General features: G+C 35.5%; 6 protein-coding genes across 8 annotated transcripts; 2 read left to right on the top strand and 4 right to left on the bottom strand.

Annotated features, from left to right (window-relative positions):
* On the top strand, positions 482-1,041 carry LOC109362090. The gene has a single exon (XM_019607659.1). The coding sequence runs from the start codon at positions 522-524 to the stop codon at positions 843-845; it is 324 nt and encodes a 107-aa protein (XP_019463204.1). The 5' UTR covers positions 482-521; the 3' UTR covers positions 846-1,041.
* Positions 2,886-7,092, bottom strand: LOC109362464 (putative E3 ubiquitin-protein ligase RF298). 3 transcript variants are annotated; one of them, XM_019608273.1, is made up of 4 exons: positions 6,957-7,072; positions 5,609-6,354; positions 4,233-5,197; positions 2,886-3,560 (listed from the first exon to the last, which is right to left on the bottom strand). In XM_019608273.1, the coding sequence occupies exons 2-4, from the start codon at positions 6,312-6,314 to the stop codon at positions 3,027-3,029; spliced, it is 2,205 nt and encodes a 734-aa protein (XP_019463818.1). In that variant the 5' UTR covers positions 6,315-6,354; positions 6,957-7,072; the 3' UTR covers positions 2,886-3,026. The 3 variants fall into 3 exon arrangements, with proteins under 3 accessions (XP_019463818.1, XP_019463817.1, XP_019463816.1); XM_019608272.1 differs by having other exon boundaries at positions 4,233-6,327; positions 6,957-7,092; XM_019608271.1 differs by having other exon boundaries at positions 4,233-6,354; positions 6,957-7,073.
* LOC109361961 (S-adenosylmethionine decarboxylase proenzyme 4-like) lies at positions 9,401-10,585 on the bottom strand. Its single transcript, XM_019607502.1, has one exon. It carries the CDS (start codon positions 10,568-10,570, stop codon positions 9,542-9,544), a length of 1,029 nt encoding a protein of 342 aa, XP_019463047.1. The 5' UTR covers positions 10,571-10,585; the 3' UTR covers positions 9,401-9,541.
* Positions 14,937-16,155, top strand: LOC109361960 (probable galacturonosyltransferase-like 4). The gene has a single exon (XM_019607501.1). The coding sequence runs from the start codon at positions 15,099-15,101 to the stop codon at positions 16,146-16,148; it is 1,050 nt and encodes a 349-aa protein (XP_019463046.1). The 5' UTR covers positions 14,937-15,098; the 3' UTR covers positions 16,149-16,155.
* LOC109361953 (AP-5 complex subunit mu) lies at positions 16,712-20,423 on the bottom strand. Its single transcript, XM_019607476.1, has 8 exons — positions 20,340-20,423; positions 20,108-20,239; positions 19,695-20,006; positions 19,331-19,614; positions 18,319-19,211; positions 17,433-17,489; positions 17,106-17,153; positions 16,712-16,952 (listed from the first exon to the last, which is right to left on the bottom strand). Exons 1-8 carry the CDS (start codon positions 20,411-20,413, stop codon positions 16,881-16,883), a joined length of 1,872 nt encoding a protein of 623 aa, XP_019463021.1. The 5' UTR covers positions 20,414-20,423; the 3' UTR covers positions 16,712-16,880.
* Positions 21,582-22,558, bottom strand: LOC109361965. Its single transcript, XM_019607509.1, has one exon. It carries the CDS (start codon positions 22,433-22,435, stop codon positions 21,650-21,652), a length of 786 nt encoding a protein of 261 aa, XP_019463054.1. The 5' UTR covers positions 22,436-22,558; the 3' UTR covers positions 21,582-21,649.

Here is a 22,646-nt window from a genome sequence, read left to right on the forward strand (position 1 = left end):
AGGACACCTTGGAAATAATAGTGTACTCGTGCTCTTTAGTCAAGAGAATTAGGAAGAATAAATCCCCACAAAATAATAATAAAAATAACAATTATGATGTAAGGAAGAGGAGAACTAAGTTAATGCTGCCATTAAGGTGGTGAGTGGTGAAGTAAAGAAAACAAAGATTTCAAAAGAAAAAAAAAAACTCGTATGAAAACACATATAATACATTACATTTAAAGATAAATACATTTTATGATTTTTGTTGATATCATTTAAGATTAAATTTAATAAAAATTAAAATATTAACAGATTATCAAAACCTTATTAATTATATCTACATGGTTTTGTCGAAAATTCTAAAAGATGGTTTGGGCGGGAAGGAAGCAAAATAATAATATGATATATGATAAAGTGATAACGATAGCTTTCAATTCCTATATAATTCCAATCCCTCATTCCCATAACACATTAATCTTCTAATAATTCCTTTCTCTTTTTCTTCTTTTACTTATATTTAGGATTAACTTACAATTACTATGGCAACCGATATTTTGCGTCCTCATAATTCTTTTAACAATTTCTCTAATTATTACCATGCAACAACCGGGTCATACCGAAAACCGCTTACCCGACCCGATAAGAGGAAACGGGTTGTTTCTGATTCACTCCAGACGAAGAGATCCAACGCTCATGATTCCTCGTCAATGTTTGCCGATGTCTACGCCGGATCTACGTTCTCGGTGGTGGCTCCGTCGCCGAGTGCGCTTCCTTTGCCATCTTTTCCGACAATGAAGAAGTCCTCATCGGCGGTTGATGATTCTGCTTCGCGAGATCTTAGGCGCCTTCTCCGCCTCGAGTGATACCTAACCGGGGTTCGGTTCGGGTCGGGTTGGACCCGATTATGATACACCTCTTGTTATCTCTCGCTATTTATTATCTAGAATGTTGTTATCTTGTCATAGTTACCGTTATGCCCCTCTCTATTGGCTTCAGGTGCTGTCCTAACCGTGACTTTTTAAACGGAAGGGTGGATCTGAAATTGTAATTTCATGTCACTTTTGAAAGGAAAGAAGGGAGTGTTTTGTGAATTTGCTAGTTCCCTGTACCTTTTTGTGAAGTTTATGTTTAATTTTAAGACTTATGCACCGACAATATATGAGTTTTTATACACTGTCCCTGCATTAATGCATCAATCACTGATAGTTAATTTAAATGTATAAATCTTTACACTAATATTGCATAGATTTTATAATCTTTTACATTTTGCATGGGTGAAAAAGAGTAAGGAAAACTATACTTGTTACTGAAGTGCATATAACAAGCCATGGTAAGGAAAAAAGTGGAAAAGAAGAATGAAATTTTGATATAACATTAGTGAGACAAATTGGTTACAAGAGTAGTGAATCGAATCGAATCAAAAGTGGTTGAGTGATGATCCATTTACTCCAAGAGAAAGTTTATTAAGTTTACTCATTAATTGATATTATTGGATTTTTCTAACTAATATATAAATTTACTCTTTGAATGAGTGTATCTCTCCTAAAATGTTATTTTAACAAATTCAAATAATATCCAGTCACAGGTGGATAGCAACATATACTTAAAATAATGGCTCCTTTTGTGGAATCAACAACCTTGTGCATATTCCATTAAGATTATACAACTTTACCAACAACATGGTCAATGGAAAATATAAGACTTTACCTTCTCATTGTCATTAATGCCTTTTTGTGATCATGGGTATTGTGGACATTTCACTTCACTGCTGACGTGGAAGTGGAACACACTTCGCAGTTTGGATCCAAGTAAAGGTGCCACGTCGCTAAACGCGAAGACACATAAAAATAATATTCTTCTAGAATCTTATCTCTCATTTTTTATTCTATTCACATAAAATAACCACTTTTATTTATTATTTTGCTAATTGTGTTCAGTGTTTTTTTTTTCTTTTTATGGTGCAGTACTGATATATATGAATTTGAATTTCCGAACAATAAAAGTTAACAGAAATAAAATTTACCAAAACAATTCAACGTTTATATCTTTCACGATAAAGAGTAGCAGGCCATTTATTTTAGTTGCTTTTGTGCATCTAAAATTCTATAAAATAATGAATATACAAATTTGTGCTTATTTGAAAAAGCTATTTTTAATGATGCATGTTAATCTAAGTGAAAGGTATATGAGTCAATTAATCATGAGATCTCTTTAATCTATAAGTTCAAGTGTATATAGCATCTGATTGTGCTATTTATAGAACATGGCACATGAGTTGAAATAAACTAATCATCATCGTTTGCATGTTCATAGAGATTGATGTTGATGATGAGTAAGACATTAGAAAAAAAATAAAAAACAAACTTCAGAAAAAGGAATATACTTGAGTAATAAGCAATAATCTCTTCTCCATGAGCAATGATTTAATTTGTTCCTAGCCTTGATTAATAAGAACCAATATCTTCATTCTTATCACATTATTCAATTGTTCCTACTATTAGAGTAGTTTTAAACCGTGAATAGAATAGAGGCAACCCTAGCACGATGTTCTTATTAGGGTATAAGGAGAGTAAATATACACAATCTTATCTCGTAAGCGAAAAGACTTTTTCTAGGATTTTGACTTGTGACCCCTTAAAAACTAAGTGTTCATTTGTGAGTTGAGATTTGGAGAGGAAAAAAGAGAAATGAAAGACTCCGAAGTCATCTTGCATCAAACCTTTCTTTTCTCTTCCTTCCTCTCCAAACCTCGACTCATAATCGATCACTAAGAAACAATCTTACTCCACAGGGAAGCTCACCCTCATGTTTTAAAGGATGTTCATGTTGAGCTGTGTTATCAAATAAGCAACGGAAGTAACGTGCAACTTAAGAAAAATAACTTCAAAAAAACCAAAGACAGCATCAAAGAAGAATCAAACTTGGCATTGAAAAGAAACTTAATGTATCTCAACTGTGTAGATGCATGGCTTATGCATTTATTCATTCCATGAGTCCCATAGACATTATTCTAAACACTCAACTCACTCAAGTAAATAAATAAATTAAATATGGGTAAAACGGGCAGGAATACGCCTCTGGATGGGGCTCCTGCAAGAAGGACAATCTTGCATACCCTGTTTCTCATGGAGCTCATTGCATGTTGTGCAAACAACCTGATGAGCACATGGGAGGAACACAACAGACATCTCCTCAGAAAGGCACATCACGCATTCCCTTTCACGTTTCACACTGCCTGTCGCCGAGTAATCACTAACTAGTTCTGAGATAACAGAAGCCCGGTGTTCCTCTAAAGCATTACCATTTTTCATGTCAACGAATCTGCTAGCATAGCTTCCATCAATGCCCATCTTCAGTGCAGCAATCTTGGAAGAGTCACTCTTCAGTCTCAGTTGTGCAATTTCTTTTTCAAGTTTATGGATATCATCTCTGAACCTTTGCAGATTCTTCTCTGCTTTCGATTTGATTATATCCTCCTTGGATTTTGTTAACTCCTCAATTTGTTCTCTTTCTTTCCTTATAGAACTAGCCTGTAAGAGAAGTTCTTCTTTTGCCTTTGCTTCCTGCTGCCATCTAGCCTGTGAAATTTTCCCTTTACAATGAGAAGATACCCAAAAGCAAAACTCATTTAACACCTATGTAGACAAAAGATGAATGCATTTGTGAAATCTTACAGGTTGGGCATGTATAACAAACTGTTTTCTCATGCTTCACTTCAGCATAACTAAATTCATATTTCTGTTCTTATGATATCAAAAATTTGCTAAGGGGGTGAGAGTTGCAACTACAAGATTGATATAATCTTCAGAGAAAATGAAATAGACACAGTGCAAGTGAAGAAAAAAAACAAGGAATTACTGTAAAGTCACTGTGTCTGTTCCTCTGCTAACACAGATCATCAAGCGGGACATTAATACATTGCTTGGGTAGTGCTTGACTTTTTAAAAGGTGAAAAGCTGATATTACCTTGAAAACTACCAATGGCAAAGGAAAATTTGGTTTGAGACCCATATCATTTAACATGCAGATACTAACCAAAAAGTGAGAGTGGAGGAGCTTCGAAACTTGAGATAACTACTCGCCTGATAACAATTTCCTACTTTTTAAGAATAAGGTTTGTCTATTGAAGACACCTCCACAAACTACTCTCTGAACCATATTGTATTAGTATAGAATATAGATATGAGGAGGTTGTTTGCAAGATATAAGGAAACATGAGGAAAAAGTTTGTATAACTTAAAATGGCAAACCTCAACTTGTTCCTGTTGCATTTTAGCTTGCTCTGATTCCAGTAGCAGCTTTGCAGATTTGTGTTTTTCACTCATTAGCTCTTCTTGAAGCAAGAACTTCTGCTTTTCCCATGACTGAAACTGCAATTGAGTTTTCCTTTCTCTCCTTGAGACCTCTTCAAAGTTTGTGGCAGTTTCTGCAGCTCGTAGCTTAGCAGCTTCCATCTCTCTCCTCAGTGCAGCATTCTCCACCTTGAGCTTCTGGACCGCAGCATTAGCTCGCTGTACCTGCCCACTGGCTTTACACAAGGCATTTTCCATCTCGGAGAGCTTCTTTATGGTGTTTTCCTCAAGAGATTGCTTCTCTTTCTTAAGACGTTCAACTTCATCTTTCTCTTGCCTTAGTGTCTTAAGCTCGACCTTGTCTTTACCCAGCCGACAAGCAGCCTGCATTACCTTCTGATTGGCCCACTCGGTCCATTCTTGAACCTGATTTTGCAGCCCCCTTGCCTTTGGAACCAGCTTCAAAATCACCTCATCCTTTTTATCCTGGGGTACCCACTGCCCTAGGGACTTGTCAAACGGCTTCCCCACATGACTGCTATTAGGTGCCTCATTATTGCAGCAGACAGGCGTCGTGGACAACTTGGTTTTAGAAGACAATGAAAGAGAAAGATCAGTATCTGTGGTTGATAATGAACTGGGGCTACTAAATGCAGGTATTGTATTTGCTGGATGTACTGAATATGGAGTATTGATTGATCTAAAAACAGCAGCAGCAGAATCCAGGTTAAATGCAGCAGGGGCAGATGGTCCAGCATTAGGTGAGAAACTAGCACCAAGATTGTCTTCAGTCACTTCAACTCCCGCTGCCTTACTTATCTGTAAGGATGCACTCTTGTTCATGGTAGAAGATTCCGACACAGGCTTAAGTTTTTTATCCAAGATTGAACCACTTAAGCCACTCTGCTTCCCTCCTCTTGAAGAACCTTTAGATCCATAAGTCCGATAACTTTTTTCCACATGAGATGATTTCTGCCGAAGAATGTAGTCCCTCTTGCTGCTGCCAGAATGGACCTTCCTAACATTCCCATACTTCCCTTCAGATTGAGATGTTCCGGTAGCACTAAATGCTTTATCAACACAAACAGGTCCACGATTAGCACCCTCATTCTCTGAGAGTCCACCAATAGTTTGAGAGTTCTTTAAGTTGTTAACACCAGGAATTCCCGTCACAAGAGATTTCTTAGATTGAGAATTAAGAGAAACAGCAGGAACTGACTTACGAGGACTTGGAAGACTCAATTCAGGAACTTTGGTTTCTGCTTTTGATTGTAATTCTGTTTGGCTAGATGAACAGCCATCAGCATTTCTGTCAATAATTAAACTACTAGAAGGGCCAACATCCATTGCACAAGCATGTGACACATTCATATCACATATTAGCAAACACCACATTGCATCCCCAGTGCTGAAGAAAGGCCTAACCTCTCGAAGAACACAAACCATTTCAGCCAAGATATACTTCTCAAGCTGCACTAGATCTTCAAAATAGTGCTCTCGTGAAGTATCAACTTCCTGGCCTTTCCTAAGGAATGGTAGTGTGTTATCAACTATATTAGACACGGTATCCTTGCATCCATAACATATACCAGACCTCGAGACGGCATTACGAGCAACTTCTTCAGTGTAGCCACATGCAACAATTTCTCTAATTGCACTCTTGAAAATGGCGTCCAAATTACTCAAGACAAGTTCTTCCAATTGGGCTTCAGTGAGATCATTCCAATCAATGTCATCATATTCATCTGCTTCGACTTCTTCCTTAGGTTGACAAGGCCCGATCTTGGATGAACTTCCAGGACTACACAATCCGAGGCCAAGCTTCAATCCATCAAAACGATCATGGTTAACACTACACAGGTCACCAGCAGTGGCTTGCACATGACCTCTGCTTATTTCAAACTTCTCAGCAGAGAATTCGTAATTGAAGCATGCATGCTGAGGTGCAGGAATAATCTTATTCAGCTCCCCTAAAGGCGGATCAGCCCGGAATTTTCTCTTATTCCTACTTCCGTTTTCTTGGACAACTGAAGGCGACATTTGACAGCTACCACTGGCAACCAATGAAATCAATTTTTAGCTGCAAACAAGCAAAAAAAGGGGAAAACGAAGAAAAGATAAAAACACATGAACACATTTGTCAAGTTTTATTTATCATCTACTCACAAGCACCGATAATTTACTCATTCTCAAATCAATTTCCGTGAATTAAAATTAATATGAAAAACAACATTGATGATTAAGAATTAAGATTCATAAATAAAAAATTGATAACAATGTTTGCCAAGATGAATCAAACGAGTACTACTAAAACTGGATTATCAGGCATTGCATATTTAAATGCACTGAAAATTAATCACATCTGAATTTCAGTATTGCAATCTATGACATTAAACTACGTCAAAAGTTCAGATAATCAATGAATGGATCATTCCACTTCCCAGAAACATATAATCCAGCAATTTAAGCGTAAAGAGCACAAACTATTCGACAAAAAATGAAGAAAAAAACCTAAATGAATTTCAATTCATAGCAATAGTCAAAAAACACCCACAGATCACAAAAACCGATGAAAATCGAAATTTATTCAAAGATTAATTATATATGATATAGAACCAGTGATAACGCAGTAATAGATGCGAATAGAAGATTTATAATGAGTTTTAGAGGATCGATATGTACCCGATTGTAGCAATTCTTCGAACAATCGAAGGTAGAATCGATCTTATGAAATCGGAGAATCAAAATCAACGCCTTTTATTTTTGTTTTTTTCTCTTTGCTTTTTTCTTTTCTTTATTTAATTTTGTGCTGAGGCTAAACAGAGTTTGAGGCTTTAAGTACTGAAACTTTCTCTCTCTAAAAAAACCAAAATAAAATATAAATAATAATATTTATTAATTATCTTTTTTTCTAGAGGATTAAGCTTGTGAAAGATATGAGTCAGGATACGAGAGTAAAACGGAGAGATAAGATACGCATAACAAACTTCGCTTTATAAAACTATATATTTATTCCAAAATTGAATAAATCTCTTAATTTTTCTAAATAAAATTCATAAACTATATCTTATTTATAATTATCTTTGAACTTTTTCAGTTAATGGAATTAGTTTTGTATAAATATATTCTTAAATTACTCATATAGAATAAGGAAGTTGCAATTAAACTCACAACTCTATCGATGCAACAATTTAAGTGAGTCTTAATATTGATATTAGAAGGAAACCACAATCAAAATACCAAAGTTGATTAAAAGAAGAATATAAGTAAATTTCAGAGTTAAAAATAAAAAAATAATTAATGTAGTAATATTGTTATATATATAAAAATAAAATATTAATGATATAACACTCATAGTTAAAACAATGCACAAGTTTGAATTTTGATTGCTATCAATTTAGCATTATCTTTATGCACTGTTAATTTAAGTTTAAGGGATAATTACGAAGAAAAAATAATTTAATATAAATATTTATAAAAAGTTTAAAATGTTTTTATAAAAGTTCCTTATAAATTATGTCATTTGAGAGATTCCTAGGTAAAATAGATGAATTCCACTTATTTGGAAAATATATATGATAAGGTAGTATCTTGAAAAGGTAAGTATGATAATGAATTTAACTTGTTTGGAAAATATTGTTTATATTCCAGCAAGTAATGATATGTATATGGAGTTTTAGATTAATGTGAAAATAGAAAATGATGTTTTAAAAAAAAAATCTTATTATTATACCACTATATTAAAGATCAACATTGAATCTCCATATATTTAGAGTAGTCATATATGTGTTTAGTGAGCATTTATAATAATTGATGTTATAATGTATGTTTTTTAAGAATGATATTGTTTTAATAACCTTTTTATTTACAATCCTCACTCACGATTTGAAGCATTAATACCTACAAAAAAGAAAAAGAAAAAACCAATTTTCTAATGTGCTTAACACATTTTAAGAAATACATAATAGGTAAGTTTTTATTGAAATTGACAATTTATAAACTTCATTTGCTTAATAATATCAACTCTCAACGCAAGCTTACTCATTATAGATATATATTCTTATTAATTAATCTCATCTTTTATTTTTAATAACATACTTTTAATTTGTCTACTCCAATTGATATATATTTTTTCCTTCAATTTCTTTCTATTTTCAATACTTATATATTTACTCTACTTGTCTATAATTTGAAATTTAGTTGCTTCCTAATAGCTGTTTTTTTCTTTGAAATTTCACCTTTATAACTCAGTGTGATTGTTAATGTTTTGGGTCCTACCAAAATATTCTCTCACCTTTTACCGTGATTGTCTTTTTTAACAAGTATTTTTCAAGAATCGAATTTTCGACCTAGGTGTCACACTGCAACAACATTTGTTACTTGTTAGACTATACATACATCATACATGCTCACCTGTAGTGCTTTCTTCTTCAAATTCCAAATGATGCTAATTTTTCTTATGCAATTGTCCAAAGTCTTTTTAATCTGATTCTTTTGATATTTTTATTGAAGTGCCTTACTCATCTTATGTATTTATATTGACAATAGCCATGCAAAAGAAAACGTGAAATTGAAACTCAAAACTTGATTCCATGCAATTCTGGTATTGCTTCATGCACAGCACCTAAACCCCTTTTGAATGCTGAGTTCAAATAACAAATCAAAGGTTAGTAGCACAAGGGTAATGATAATCATACACCAAAAGAAAATATATATATACCAAAAATGTGATTTTGTTCTTCAATAATCAGCAAACAGCATAAAAGAGTTCAATATCGAATATGATTTAATATGTATACACTGACACCGTAAATATTTTTACACTATTAGCAAATCATCTATCATTCATATGTTAATCAGAATTGACTCTCAAACAAACGTAATGCAAGTAAATGACAAACCTCAGTAAGGTTCAATATCATATTATTATTCATGATCAAACCATCATTCCAAACTTCCCTTCCCTTTTTTGAGATCAGTCCTTCTATCTCATCTTCAACTTAAATCACTGATCTATCTTTCTAAGACAAATGTTAACAACTTTAAACATTCTCTTAGTACTTGGTATCACAAAATCACAAAGTGTGCTGAAAACATTGTATAATTAGCATTTCTCAATTCTCATCTTTTTAAACTTTCATCATAACCAATCATGTCTACCCTTGTCATTGCCCTCTAAAATTTCAATTAACTCTAACTTCCTACCTATCATCTTTCCCACCACCTTCGCCGCCGCCGCCGCCGCCTTTTTATAATATTCTCCGGCATTAAATGCTTTTCCGGCGAGCTGTAAACGTTTGAAAGACAACATCACCTGCTGCTGGAAACTGATCCATTACAGAACTCTTGCATTTCAATCCTAGAGTCTCCACTGCTTTCACCATATGTGTCCATTTCTTGTTGTTATAGTCATTCCATGTAGTTGATATGGACATAGTTTCTGGCCTGAAAATCTGCACCACCTTTCTCAACACATGCACTATGTCATCATTAATGGAACCAACACATTCAAAACTTGCATAGCTGAAACCATCTTCTGGAGTTACATGAATGGTGGAGTACCAATCTCCATCCATTCCATTCATTGAATAGCCACAAGGGTCAAATGCAAAGTCACAAATAAGTGCATTTGGATTGATCTCATTGATCCCTGTCAGAACTGTTATCTCCTTACCAGCAGAGTCGCCAGTTTTCGCATCATGGGCTTGCCGGAAAAAGTTCCTAGCAAGGATAGGGTCAAGCTCAGTCATGCATATTTCAATGGTGAATATGTCATTGTCATAAGACATATGAGAGTGAGAGCCATCATTGGCAGTGAAAACATGCCATGAATGAGCACAAGATTTAGAGGGCATAATGGAGGCTTTTCTATAGCAAAGATTGGAAGGGATGGTGTCTTCCAAGTAGGTAACTTCATCTTTGAAGCTTGTGTGAGGGAAAGGTTGTGCCTTTGGGAAGATGAAGCTACCCCTAGTGTAGCGGCAGGAGCATATAGTGAGGCCTAAATGGTGAGCAAAATGGATCATGGGTTGCATGGATTTGAGAAGTTGGGTTGTGCCACAAGTCTTGATGATGATCTTAGTTGGATACACAAAGAGACTTGATTCTGATAACACATAAGCATCAAAGTAAGAGTTTCCAACAGCTGAAACCACTGTGCATTGGACAGCTTCTAGAACTTGCTGCATTGATTCAAAGTCAATCTTCCTAAGACCTAGTGGAAATATGGCTGGATCATCCCCAAAGAAATGGATTTCCAAGCGTTTCTCAAACCCTTCAAAACCAGAAACAGCCATTAGAACTGAGAGAGTAGAAGGTAGGTTAAGAAACTGAGAGAATATTTGATTGGAACTTTGGGAGAGAGGTAAGAGAAAGGGTTGAGGGGGCAATGAGATTTATAGGTGTGTAGGAAGTAGAGATGTGAGGAGTGTTTAGAAGAGAGAGCATGCGGGTGAAGGAACCAAGAATCATGATTGTAGGCACAATGAATGGAATAAGATGATGAATGATGATATATGCAACATTTCTTCATTTTTTTCTTCTTCTTAGTGCACCAATCTTCAAGTTCTATCTCTAGCTAACTTCCACTAATGCATAACAACACTGTTTTTTTCTGTCTTTTCATTCCCTAATAGATTTTGGATTGTATTAAATTATTTCAAGATTGTTGAGCATCACATCAAATAGTTCTCCAACTTACTCGCTCGTGATATAGTTTACTATTATTATTAAGTGGTTTTAGTGGTTTAAGGAGGAAAATAGTTTAATATTGTATACATTATTTTCTTCTTATGGGGGTGCCTATTTTGACTAGCATAGTTGTTTGAAGATGCAGGGAAATATCAGACATAATTGTATTGAAACCATATCATAAATCATAATCATTCATAGGAATTTGATTTGATGAGTCAAATTTTCAGCATTCAAAATAACTATTTGAATGATAGTTCTAATAAAATAGAAACATAATCATAAATCATAGCTAGAAGTTGTATTGTTGTTAGAGAAGACAACAATTATTAGCTATGTAGAGGCAATATAATAGACCATTTTAATTACAGCTACAGTATTAATTAACATCAAGGTTAAAAACCCAACTCAACTTAGTTAAATTTCAAACATAAAGTGAAATTAAAAATAAAAGTAGCAATCACATTGGGACTCTAATGCTGATAATGGCTACTGCATAATGGAAAGGTGAAAACACATAAGATGATGGAGACAACATTGTCTATTCCTAGGAGTGCAAGCCTTATAATGTAATCCATATTTGGGGTTAAAATAATAATAATAATTATTATGCAGAAGAAGAAAACAATGAAGGGGAAAAACCAAAAGGAATCAGGCGTGGCAAGTAAATATAATCAGAGGAACAGGGACCTATCTCCCGAGAGGACTTTGTCTCCATGTACCTGTCTAATGGAGTATTTTCAAATAATACAAAATATTACTTTATATTTTTATAATTTTTTTCTCTAAATAAAATAACATATTTTGATTGGCTCGGGACACTATTAGGGATATTAAGGAAGATAGAAGATCTTTATCTATAATTAGAGTACCTTGGATGAGGGAGGCAGGTACGTGAAATGAAAAAGCACTCACATCATTTTTATTCTTCATGCAATTTGGTGTAGGTAGGTGGCATTATCATTATTTAATATATTTTATCAACTTGTTTTCTGTATTTATCAAACCAAAGCATGCATGCATGCACCCTTGTTAACAATATCAGCATTGAAATTAAAAAAAAAGAAGATTCTCTTCATACTCCAAGTGGTTTGGTATAAAATAATTAAATACTCAACGTTTATCATTATGTTAACTTGGTACTTTTCTAATAGTTTTGGTGACTTATGATACCATGTGATAAATCTCATTCCAAATGATGTTTAGTTTTTGGTTTTGTTTCTGACTAAACCTCAATTCAATTATGATAATTCTTCCAATTAGATTGATCATTAGGATGATTTGAATCATAATGTTAACTAGTTTGATATGGAAGAAACAGTAATTGTGAAGTAAAAGGGAGTAATTAGTACTTGGTATAATTTTAGAGCAAGTTTTGTTAGCTGTCAATGCCTACATGTAAAACTACCTTCATCATATACCTGGTCTCCTTCACTTCCAATTTAAGAGTATTGTGAAGATTACATCAACAATACATCATAACCAATATCACAGAAGCTTCCCCTGAATTATAGTAAAGATAAGTATACTCGACAAGAATCTGCTTTTCCTCAAGTCTATCCAAAACCAATCACAATATATCACGTTAGTTAAAAAATTAAACACTCGTGGTTTTGTCTACTTTTGTTTTATTGTGATTGATTAGAGACAAGTTTGGGGACATGCTTGGGACAGTAGAATCTCATTGGGCATAGGACAACCAAAAGTTAGAAGGGGACCAGATAAACAAAAACTTGGAGGTTAAGAGGAGTACTAGAGAAAGGTTAAGGCAAGGCCATGATGAAAGTTGATGAGTTCAGAATGAAAAGTTGCAGTTTTGAGAGGTAGAAATGATGCATAATGTATGAGTTCAGAATGAAAACTTGCAACATTCCAAGCCCAGCACTTTGACTCTTATGATAGTGCTGCACGCGCACCACCAAGCACAAACACTAAGCCCACTCTTTTACTCTTTCACTCTCACAAACAAGGTACCAAGTACCAACACACACTAACACACCTTATAATTTTGCATATACATTCACAAAAGACTAGAATGTTTGAAACCCACCTTGATCCTAAAGTTAGTGACTTTTCTTTAAAATGAATAGACATAAGTGAAATAAAACATGTGTCAAACAATTCATAAACTTATGGTACGAGAATATATTTTATTCTCGTTTTGTACTCTTCCACACCCTTCTCTTATTCCTCATCCCATAATTGATCCCACTATGTGCCCCCTCCGACAACCACTATGCATGACCCCATCATCTATCTGCCACGTGTCTCAACTTCATGGTACAATGTGGTCCTTCTTTGTTTCCAGTATCAATTAGATTTGTGAGACATGTGGTCCCCACATGCCCTTAACTGCGAGACAAGGGCATTGTTTGGTTAGGAGAATGAAGGGTTTTGCAGTATTGGCTCACAAGAAGCACCAAACAAATGGGTTAGTATCAAAATTTGATTTGAGTGTGCACACTGCACAGCACAACTAATGAGCATAACAAAGTGGCCCAAATATTATGGTGAAGTGAAAGCTAGAATAACATCACCTTTACATTATGATATGAGTTGGATTGAGGGAATATAATGATCCAAATTGAACTACAAAGGATGGTTCCCACAAGAATCATTCTTCATATGCGTGCTTCAGATTTGTTGAAGCAAACAAAACATCTTCTGAACTTTTTAGTAACCAAATCTTCATAGGAAGTCCCTACAAAAACAAAAACAAATAGAGAGGGTGGTCCCTTAGCAGAAGCCAAGGTGACAAAATGATTATAGTTCATTTGTAATGCATAATGTAACACCTCGAGCCATGGCAATGTCAGAGGACTAAATATATCTCGAAAGATGTAGATATTATATCCATACAAATCTTCATAACAAGACATTGCATATTTATCACTTATCTAAATCCCTTCCTCCCATACAAGCCACATCATTCCTCTTGTGCTTTAATAAAACCTGTTGGAATAACAAATTCATTAATGTGGTACTTTTAATCATGAGGCTCTCCCACTTGATAGACAAGTTTTTTGGGTTGAACTCTCCTTATGTTAAGTCCTGGCAATTGGTGTCTTTCATCGAGAGTAGTGTTATGGAAAAAGTTACGTATAAGTGAGTGAAGCCACCAAAAGAAAATGAGCTACCATCGGATCAGTGTTGATAGAATGAAAGCTGTCGTGGACGTCAACCCTCATAGGGGGCAGCAATGTTAGGAGTGAAGAGTCTCACACATTGAATAGAATAACAAACTTAATATGGTATTTAAGTCATGAAACTCTTCCACCTAATAGACTAGTCTTTTGGTTGAACTCTCCATGTACTTTAAGTCATAACACCCTCTCTCTCATTTTTAATACAAATGCATACATTTGTCTATTTTTTACTTGCAAAATTCGAAACTCTCTTCATTGCTCCATCTAAGCATTATTCTGATGCGTTGTGACCCTCTCTCTATTCCAAAGGCTAGAAGTAATTAAATGAAAATAGTTATCTATGTTTGGTGTGTGAATAATGTTTCATAGGATACGAGGTTAGCAGTCACTGTGTTCTCATTCTGAAGGCCATTGTATGATGATTGTGGCTGTGCATATATAGTAGCACTAGGTGATAAAATATAGTATGTTCCCTTGAATGTGTTAAAAAAATATAAATTGAGAAGAATATAACACTCCAAATATTTATTACAAATCTGTTCAGTCTTCAAACTTTTGTGTTCTGTTATGCAGCATAAGCTACAAATTTGGGAATTTCAGTCTTGCATTGCCACCTATTACATATTTGTTTGGTTTGTTATAAAGTTTGAACAGAAACCTTTGACTCTTATTAGCTATACTAAGAAGGCTCTAAAAAGGGCAAAAGAAACATAAACACAATTTATTTTGACTCTTGTTTTCTTAGCTCATTCTTTTATAGGGAGTTTCTAAATTAGTGCATTCTAAGTCCAAGTTAGACCCCTAGATTTACTCTCTTCCTCACAATTTTCACCCACCAAAATCCTCACTGCACAGCCTAATCTCCTCACGAGTCAAATGCCTCTCTCTTCATCAAATCAGATTATCCTATATCCTCTGCTATTTCAAAAACCAAAGATTCTGATTGAGCACAACCAAAACAAAAACAACAAAACCTTGTTAAGACAGGATGGTCTTTTGGAGCTCCACCTTCCCTATACTCCTTGGCCTCCTGTCCTTCCTCCTCCTCCTCCACCCCATCACTTCTATCCGCCTTGGCCTGGTCCGCCGTGGCACATCCACCCCTGACCTCCCTCAATTCCGGGAGGCCCCTGCCTTCCGCAACGGCCAGGAATGTGGCTCCATGGAGGCTGACCGCATCAATGTAGCCATGACCCTTGATGCAAACTACCTCCGTGGTACCATGGCTGCGGTTTTGTCCATGTTACAACATTCTACGTGCCCCGAAAACCTTGCATTCCACTTCCTTTCGGCGCATGATGCTCCTGAACTATTCTCCAGCATCAAGTCAACATTCCCTTATCTAAACATGAAGATTTATCACTTCGAATCAAACCGTGTTCGCGGCAAGATATCCAAGTCCATTCGCCAGGCCTTGGACCAGCCTCTAAATTATGCAAGGATATACCTAGCAGATAGTTTACCAGAGGATGTGCAACGCGTGATATATTTGGATTCTGACCTCGTGGTTGTTGATGATATAGCTAAGCTTTGGGGTGTTGACATGGAAGAAAAGGTGGTAGCTGCACCAGAATATTGCCATGCAAATTTTACAGTATATTTCACTGAAATGTTTTGGAAAGACCCTGTTATGTCAAAGACGTTTAAGGGAAGGAACCCATGTTATTTCAATACAGGGGTGATGGTAATGGATGTGGGTAAATGGAGAAAAGAAGGGTATACAAAGAAGGTGGAGGAATGGATGACAGTGCAGAAACAGCAGAAGAGGATATATCATTTGGGATCACTTCCACCTTTTTTGTTGGTTTTAGCAGGGAATATTAAAGCTGTTGATCATAGATGGAACCAACATGGGTTAGGTGGAGATAACTTTGAAGGTAAATGCAGGAGTTTACACCCTGGTCCTATTAGTTTGTTGCATTGGAGTGGGAAGGGTAAGCCATGGTTGAGGTTAGATTCTAGGAAGCCATGCACAGTAGATCATCTGTGGGCACCTTATGATCTATACCGGTCATCTAGACACTTTTTTGAAGAATGAACAAATTCAAAATGAATTGCTTAAGCAAATGAAGCAATATGTGGAGAGGGGTGGGGAAACTAAAACTTGGAATTAGAGAAGAAAAGGGTGAGATAGGGACTGACTGCTGCATATTTTCACTTTGCTAACTAAAACTTGGCTCAGGGGAAGGGAACTAATACCTTCAACAGCATGTAGGCAACTATTGGAGTTGTAATATTTTCCTTCTCTTAGCTTTATTTTTTAATTCTTTTGTAATTCATAGAGATTGTAGACGCATAACAATATATAAATTATGCAGCTTCAGAGTTGTGTATTCACTGGGGTACTTCAGTAGTGCTAAGAGTTTCAGTTTTTTTTGTTGCAAATTTCATCCAATTTTAGTTATTAGCTGTGAATAAATAGTGACATATAGTTAGTGTTGTATTCAGATTTTGTGTTACAGTGTGCTTTAAAGCACAAAACATATGAGTTACTGAGTGGCCTGAGAGAGATTATGCAATACAGCTTCCATCCTGACTGTAATACAAATAATGCCTCGAGTGGAATAATAAAAAAGAATTTGCAAAAAAATACATTAAATATATAATTAAAAAAGAACATATTTTGCTCTCTTATTCAAGTAACTAAGAGATTCAATGACCGGTGTTCCTAATAGCAAACACCAAATTGTTCATTTTCACATACTCAGCAAAAAATGATAGAACATGATTTCAGAGTTTCCACCAGATACTTGATTGTGTCCATTCATGCCTACACCTTTACTGTAGCAACATATGGGCACTTACCAAGAGTATTCCACAAAATATAGTCCCCAGAAGTAACCTGTTTTTCACCAATAAATAATAAAGGATATTAACAAATTATCATTGAAAATGCATGGAGCGGAAAGTTTTGGGAGAGTTATCATAACTAGTGGGACTCTGGGGTTTCACTTAAAATATAAATCACTGATCAGAAACACTGTAAGCAAAATACCTGGATTGAAAACTCCACAGGTGCTTTAACAGCTGGGTAGATGCTCACCTGCAAAATACACAAATTATCAAATAGACATATAAAGGGAAAGGGTTACAAAAACGTAAAAAAATCATCATGACAAATAATGCATCTTCTAGATTTAGTCTTGAAGTAAAAATTGAAGAGATTCCAGCTAGGAACTAGGACAATTATCAATTAAATTAATTACAAACATAAACTAGTTATCAATTATGCTAAAATGTAATGGATTTGTGATACTGAAACATAATTAAATAGATCTTAATTCATCTAAATAAAGCCAAAATAGGCTTCTTGTAGACTCACAGATTTAGCATCAATGGTAATTCCAGACACTGATGCCCCAACAATCTTGAAGGATGCCTGTGATAATTAGAAAATTCCTACATTAGAAAAGCTAATCTGTATAGAATAAAGATACAGTTACATACTTGCAAAGAAATATAGCCTACTCAAATACACATCAATTTATTATTATTTTGATACAGTACATATGTTCAATTTATTCTTAGACAGGTAACATAAACAAGGACAAGATTCCCAAAAGCATAACTGACCAGCCAAAACAATAGTTAACTAGGGTGGACAAACTGGATTTAAAAGTATATGATCAGCTATAAACAAGCGGATCACACAGATCAGCGAGCCATGAACTAATTCAAAATTAGTATAACTGATGAGGTTAACATTGATATTCCAAGCATCAAGGAGTATAAAGACCCGCATAAACTGATAAACACAGGAGAAAAATATTTTAAAAGATGAAACAGCAACCACCAATGTCTTTTCCCAGCAGGAGGGATTGGTTACACCAACTGACGCCACTTTGATTTTTCAAAAACCAAATTTTCTAATGGGCCATTTAGATAAAAGAGTGCTGAATCGTACAAAACGCCTAAAGCTATCTGCTTTGGGATATTAAATATGAAACCAAATTCTTAAATGTCTAAATTTTTTATGGTGATCAGTTTACATAATATTAGTGAAGTATGTTATCCCTTTTCTCTTTTCCATACAACCCCTAAATATCAACAACAAGAATATGATGATAAAATAAAATTACCATAAGCATAAACTAATAGAAAAAATGAAGCAAACCTTATTTCAGTTAATAAAGAAATACATTAACTTCATTACGAGATAAAGAACATCCCCTACTAAAAGAAAAATATAAAAATTTGGAGGCACATACTTTAGCATAATTGTATGCCTGCCAGCAAAATGGCTCCTCTAGATCAACTGGAGGAAGATCCTTGTTCATTTTCTCCATCAAATGTTCTTCATTAACCATATTGCTAGAATTTTCTGCCTCGTTATCACTATCCTCATCAGCAATGATTCCAAAGGATGACCTAGAAGAAAGTACCCTTTGGATTTGCCATGGTGCAAACTTGATTGTTCCTGGGAAAGTCACTTCAATACTTTTTCCGGTCAGTCCCCGTCCACTGGTCACAATTTTCCATTCAAGAGAGTGGTCTGAAGTTGAAACTGTTCCTAAAGAAGGAGTCCCATCCAAAGATATAATCCTCCTCCTAGGAAAGGGCAGAGTCACGGTACAGAATTCCATAGTCAAAGGAGCCTTATAACCTTCCATTAAACGCAACTTGAATAGAAATGCACCTTTATCCTCAGAAACCATTGACAATTGATAGAATCCCTTTACAGGAGGTCCAAGGGCACAAGTTGCCTGATAACGCATCAACACAAAATTACCTAATGGTGGAGAAAACATTACACCCTGCTTATCCAAACCTTGATCAGAAACTTGAGCACAAGGATGATATGATGAAACCTCAAGGTTTGCCGTCTTCAATCCCGCCAAGGGGAACGAGACATCTGGCAACCCTTCCAGATCAGCTCGACAATTTATTTGACCAGAAACTGATATAATATCTGGAATGTCATCCCTATCATAGAGAGCTGCATGAACAGTCTCATGAATGGTGAACAGCATTCTCTGCTTTCCTTTGAACAGATATGGCTTCCAAGCTGGTTGCTTTTGGTCCGCAGGAGGCAAATCTGATGCAGAAAAGCCATTGCCCTTGATAGTAAAAATATTGGAATAATTAAGGTCCAAGGGTGTGCCTGTATACAAAATAAACATTGATGAATAAATTTAAAAGTAATACTGGTAACTGCAAGCGTATCTTGAAGAGATCATTACAAAATATGTAATGGGAAATACCATTATAAAAAGTACCCACCAAAGGGCATTGAACTACTGATGAATGTTCGGAGTGCATCTTTATCCAATGGCCTGGACCCATTTTTCAGAGCATCTGCTGTAACTGATCCTGGTGTAGCCGCGCTCGAAGGAGAAGAAGAAGCAACTGGTGCAGCTACAGGTTTCGCCCTGGAAGAGATGCCTATACTACCAGTTAGTGAATCAAACAGCCCTCCAACAGAAGGAGCTGCAGTTACAATCACTTCAGGTTCTACTGTGTCACCAGTAATTATGTCACCAATAGCATGCGCTATCATAAACGCCCTATAAAATGGAAGGCAAAAGTAAGATACAAATCCTGAATGTTAGTGCCGCATGCAATAAAAGCAAGTAACTTACCATACCCTGTTATTGATGGAAGATCCAGCAAGAGCGAAGACAAAGCATCATCCATACCAAGAGCACTTCCGCAATCAACTCTCTTGCATAGCTTAGCATACGCATTCAAATGCCGTGGCTCAACCAAAGGCAGAATAAGTATACTATAATGGCCCTTTATGTGCAAGATTAAAGGCCATAAAAGATTCTTATCGCCATCCTCCTCCTTGTTAATGTAAAGACCTACGATATGACGAGTAATAGGATCATCCACCCAAGAATCTGACCCCAGAGTTGATTGACTTTTACGTATGCCGAATCCACGAGCAGATCCTTCCCTACAAATACACGTTGAATTATTCATTAATTTGTATATAATTTTCGTATTTCGATACAGATCATAACTAAATTGAGTTTATAGAGTGAAGTAACTAAGTACCTATCTTTTCTGTGGAGAAAAGCATCGGCTAGGTCAAAATCAGTAGGTAAGGAAGAGAATAAAACGGAATCATCGATTTGATTGTGAGAATTGGAAGCATTTCGCCAACGCTTCTCTACAATTGGAAATCTCCTAATAATAATAATAATAAGATTTAAAATGAATAATAAAATCAAAGTTGAATATACTAATAAGAAGTGTTAAGGGGAATTAGGAGAGAGAGAGAGAGAACCTTGAGAAAACGACGGCGTTTAGGTTGTTGAGAATCCAAATAGCTCTGATGCTGCATCCACTGCTCAAACCCATTGTTCTGTTGTTTCTTTCTTTAGTTCTCACCCGTTTATATTTTCTATGTATAACCAGAATAAAATAAAAACCAGATAAATTTTAACTGAGTCAACTTTCACATATTATATTCTTCAAATTGGATTGGATTTTAGCAAATATTTGGAAAATCGGAATACAATTTATTTAAATTATATTTTAAATATTCATTTCATTTATAATTGAGTTTGATGGATTGATTTTGATACATGTATTATATCTTAAATTTATATTAATGGATTGGATATAGATGAATATGTAATCTATTTCATTTTTTTAATTAGAGCTAAAAAATACTTTTAAAAACAATATATTCTTTTTAAAAATCAGTATTGCTATAAAACACTTTTTAAAATTATCTTGAAAAAATCACCTTTAAAACTGAAAATGTCTATTAAGGAATATCTTAAAAAAATAATTCTTTAAACTATTAGAAAATTATTATTTTTGTGATATTCTATAAGCATGCTATATTTAAAATTTCTATGTCAAGTTTTTAGTAGATATTTATATATGTTATGTATTTAAGAATAAATTTTTCATATTAGTAACATTCATATGTAATATAATTGATCTTAATTTAATAAAAAATCAAAATAAGATTGAGAAGCTTTACAATAAAATGAGAGTTGAGATAATAAATAAAACAGAAAAACAAAGATCGTGGGTGAATGTCTGTTGTTTAATTAAATTGAATATCCAGAAACATCTTCAAGTACGTAGGATTATTTTTCACGGTGAACATTAGGCTTTTAAGTATTTGAGCACTTGTACTTCGTTTTTGTGGAAAAACTGCAGCAGTTTCTCCAGAGTTCAATGGCCAACGTGAGAGATCTGAATCAGAATTGATGCGAGAGATGAAAAGGATGAACCCAAATCTACCAATTTACAACTCTCTCAAAACATTATGCAATCTTCATATTCTTATTTACATTAATGTGAACCTTGAAACTATTTAATCATTACAACATATTTTCATTTTTATACGAAAAGACAACAACAATAATGTCATACATAGATTGAACTAACATCTTGATGTGTTATCATATATAGTATTTTTTCCAATAAATTGGTGCGTGAAGGTATAATTATTTTTCTTTGAACTTAAACCAAAGCACACTAAAAACATTAATAGAAGAAAATAAAGACATAATAAAGGTAATTCATAAATTAAGAAGCTATAAACATTGAATAAACATGAGTAATGAAGTATTTGATCTAAGCCTTATTCTTCTCCGAAACCGCTTTAGCGAAAGCCTCCACTATCCTGTGTTGAGATTCAAGAATCATCGCAGTGCGTTTCATTTCCATTTCCATTCTCATAATCTCAATTTCCTTCGCCATCTCCATCTTCATCTTTTCCATCTTCACAAATCCATCACCCATTACCTTAATCGCAGATACTACTGGATCTCTCTCCCTCTTTTTCCCCGTAACCCTAGTTCCGTAATTCAAATTAGGGTTCACTCTCTGATTCACAGGTTGAGGTTGAGGTATGTTGAAACCAGTTGGAATTCGAATTCTAAATCCACCACCAAATCCATTCCTATACAAATTGTTCAAGCTTCTAGCGTTAGATCCTTGTAAACCGTGTCCGTTTTTGATCTCTTGATCGGAATCGTTCTCTTGTTTGAGTCCTTTCTCCATGGAATCCATGAGGTTGAAGTGAGGCCAAGAGGAGTTGAAAGGAGAGAGAGGGAGTGAGTTAGCGCGTTGGATCTCAGTACGGTAACGCTTCCGAAGCTTCTCCATCTTGTGGCGGCACTGGATGGGGGTTTTGGGAGGTGAGACGTAGGGGCATCGGGCGGAGATGGCGTCGGCGACCTCCTGCCAGTGGTTGGCCTTGAGGTTGCCGCGGCCAAGGGAGTGCCACCGGTGGCGGTAGGAATGGATGAGGGCGAGGGTCTCGTCGGGGGACCAGCACGGAGGAGGAAGGCGGCGGGAGGAGGAGGAAGGGGGAGGTTGTTGGAGGGGGATAGCGGAGGGTGGATCTGGAGAGGCCATGAAGAAGAGGAGAGAGGAGAGAGTGTTAGGAATGGGAATAAGAAAGAGGAAAGGGTAGAAAGGGAAATAAGAAAGTGGAGTTTGGTGGCATGATTGGAGGAAGAGGAGGGCACCACCGATTTGGTCACATTTCCCAAGGATGCGCATTAGGTAAGTGTGGTTGTGGTATGGTCATGGCCACCGGACATGAATCACTTGTCCTCTCACCAGT

The sequence above is a fragment of the Lupinus angustifolius genome, chromosome LG12, assembly GCF_001865875.1.
Source record: "Lupinus angustifolius cultivar Tanjil chromosome LG12, LupAngTanjil_v1.0, whole genome shotgun sequence".
Taxonomy (NCBI): Eukaryota; Viridiplantae; Streptophyta; class Magnoliopsida; order Fabales; family Fabaceae; genus Lupinus; species Lupinus angustifolius.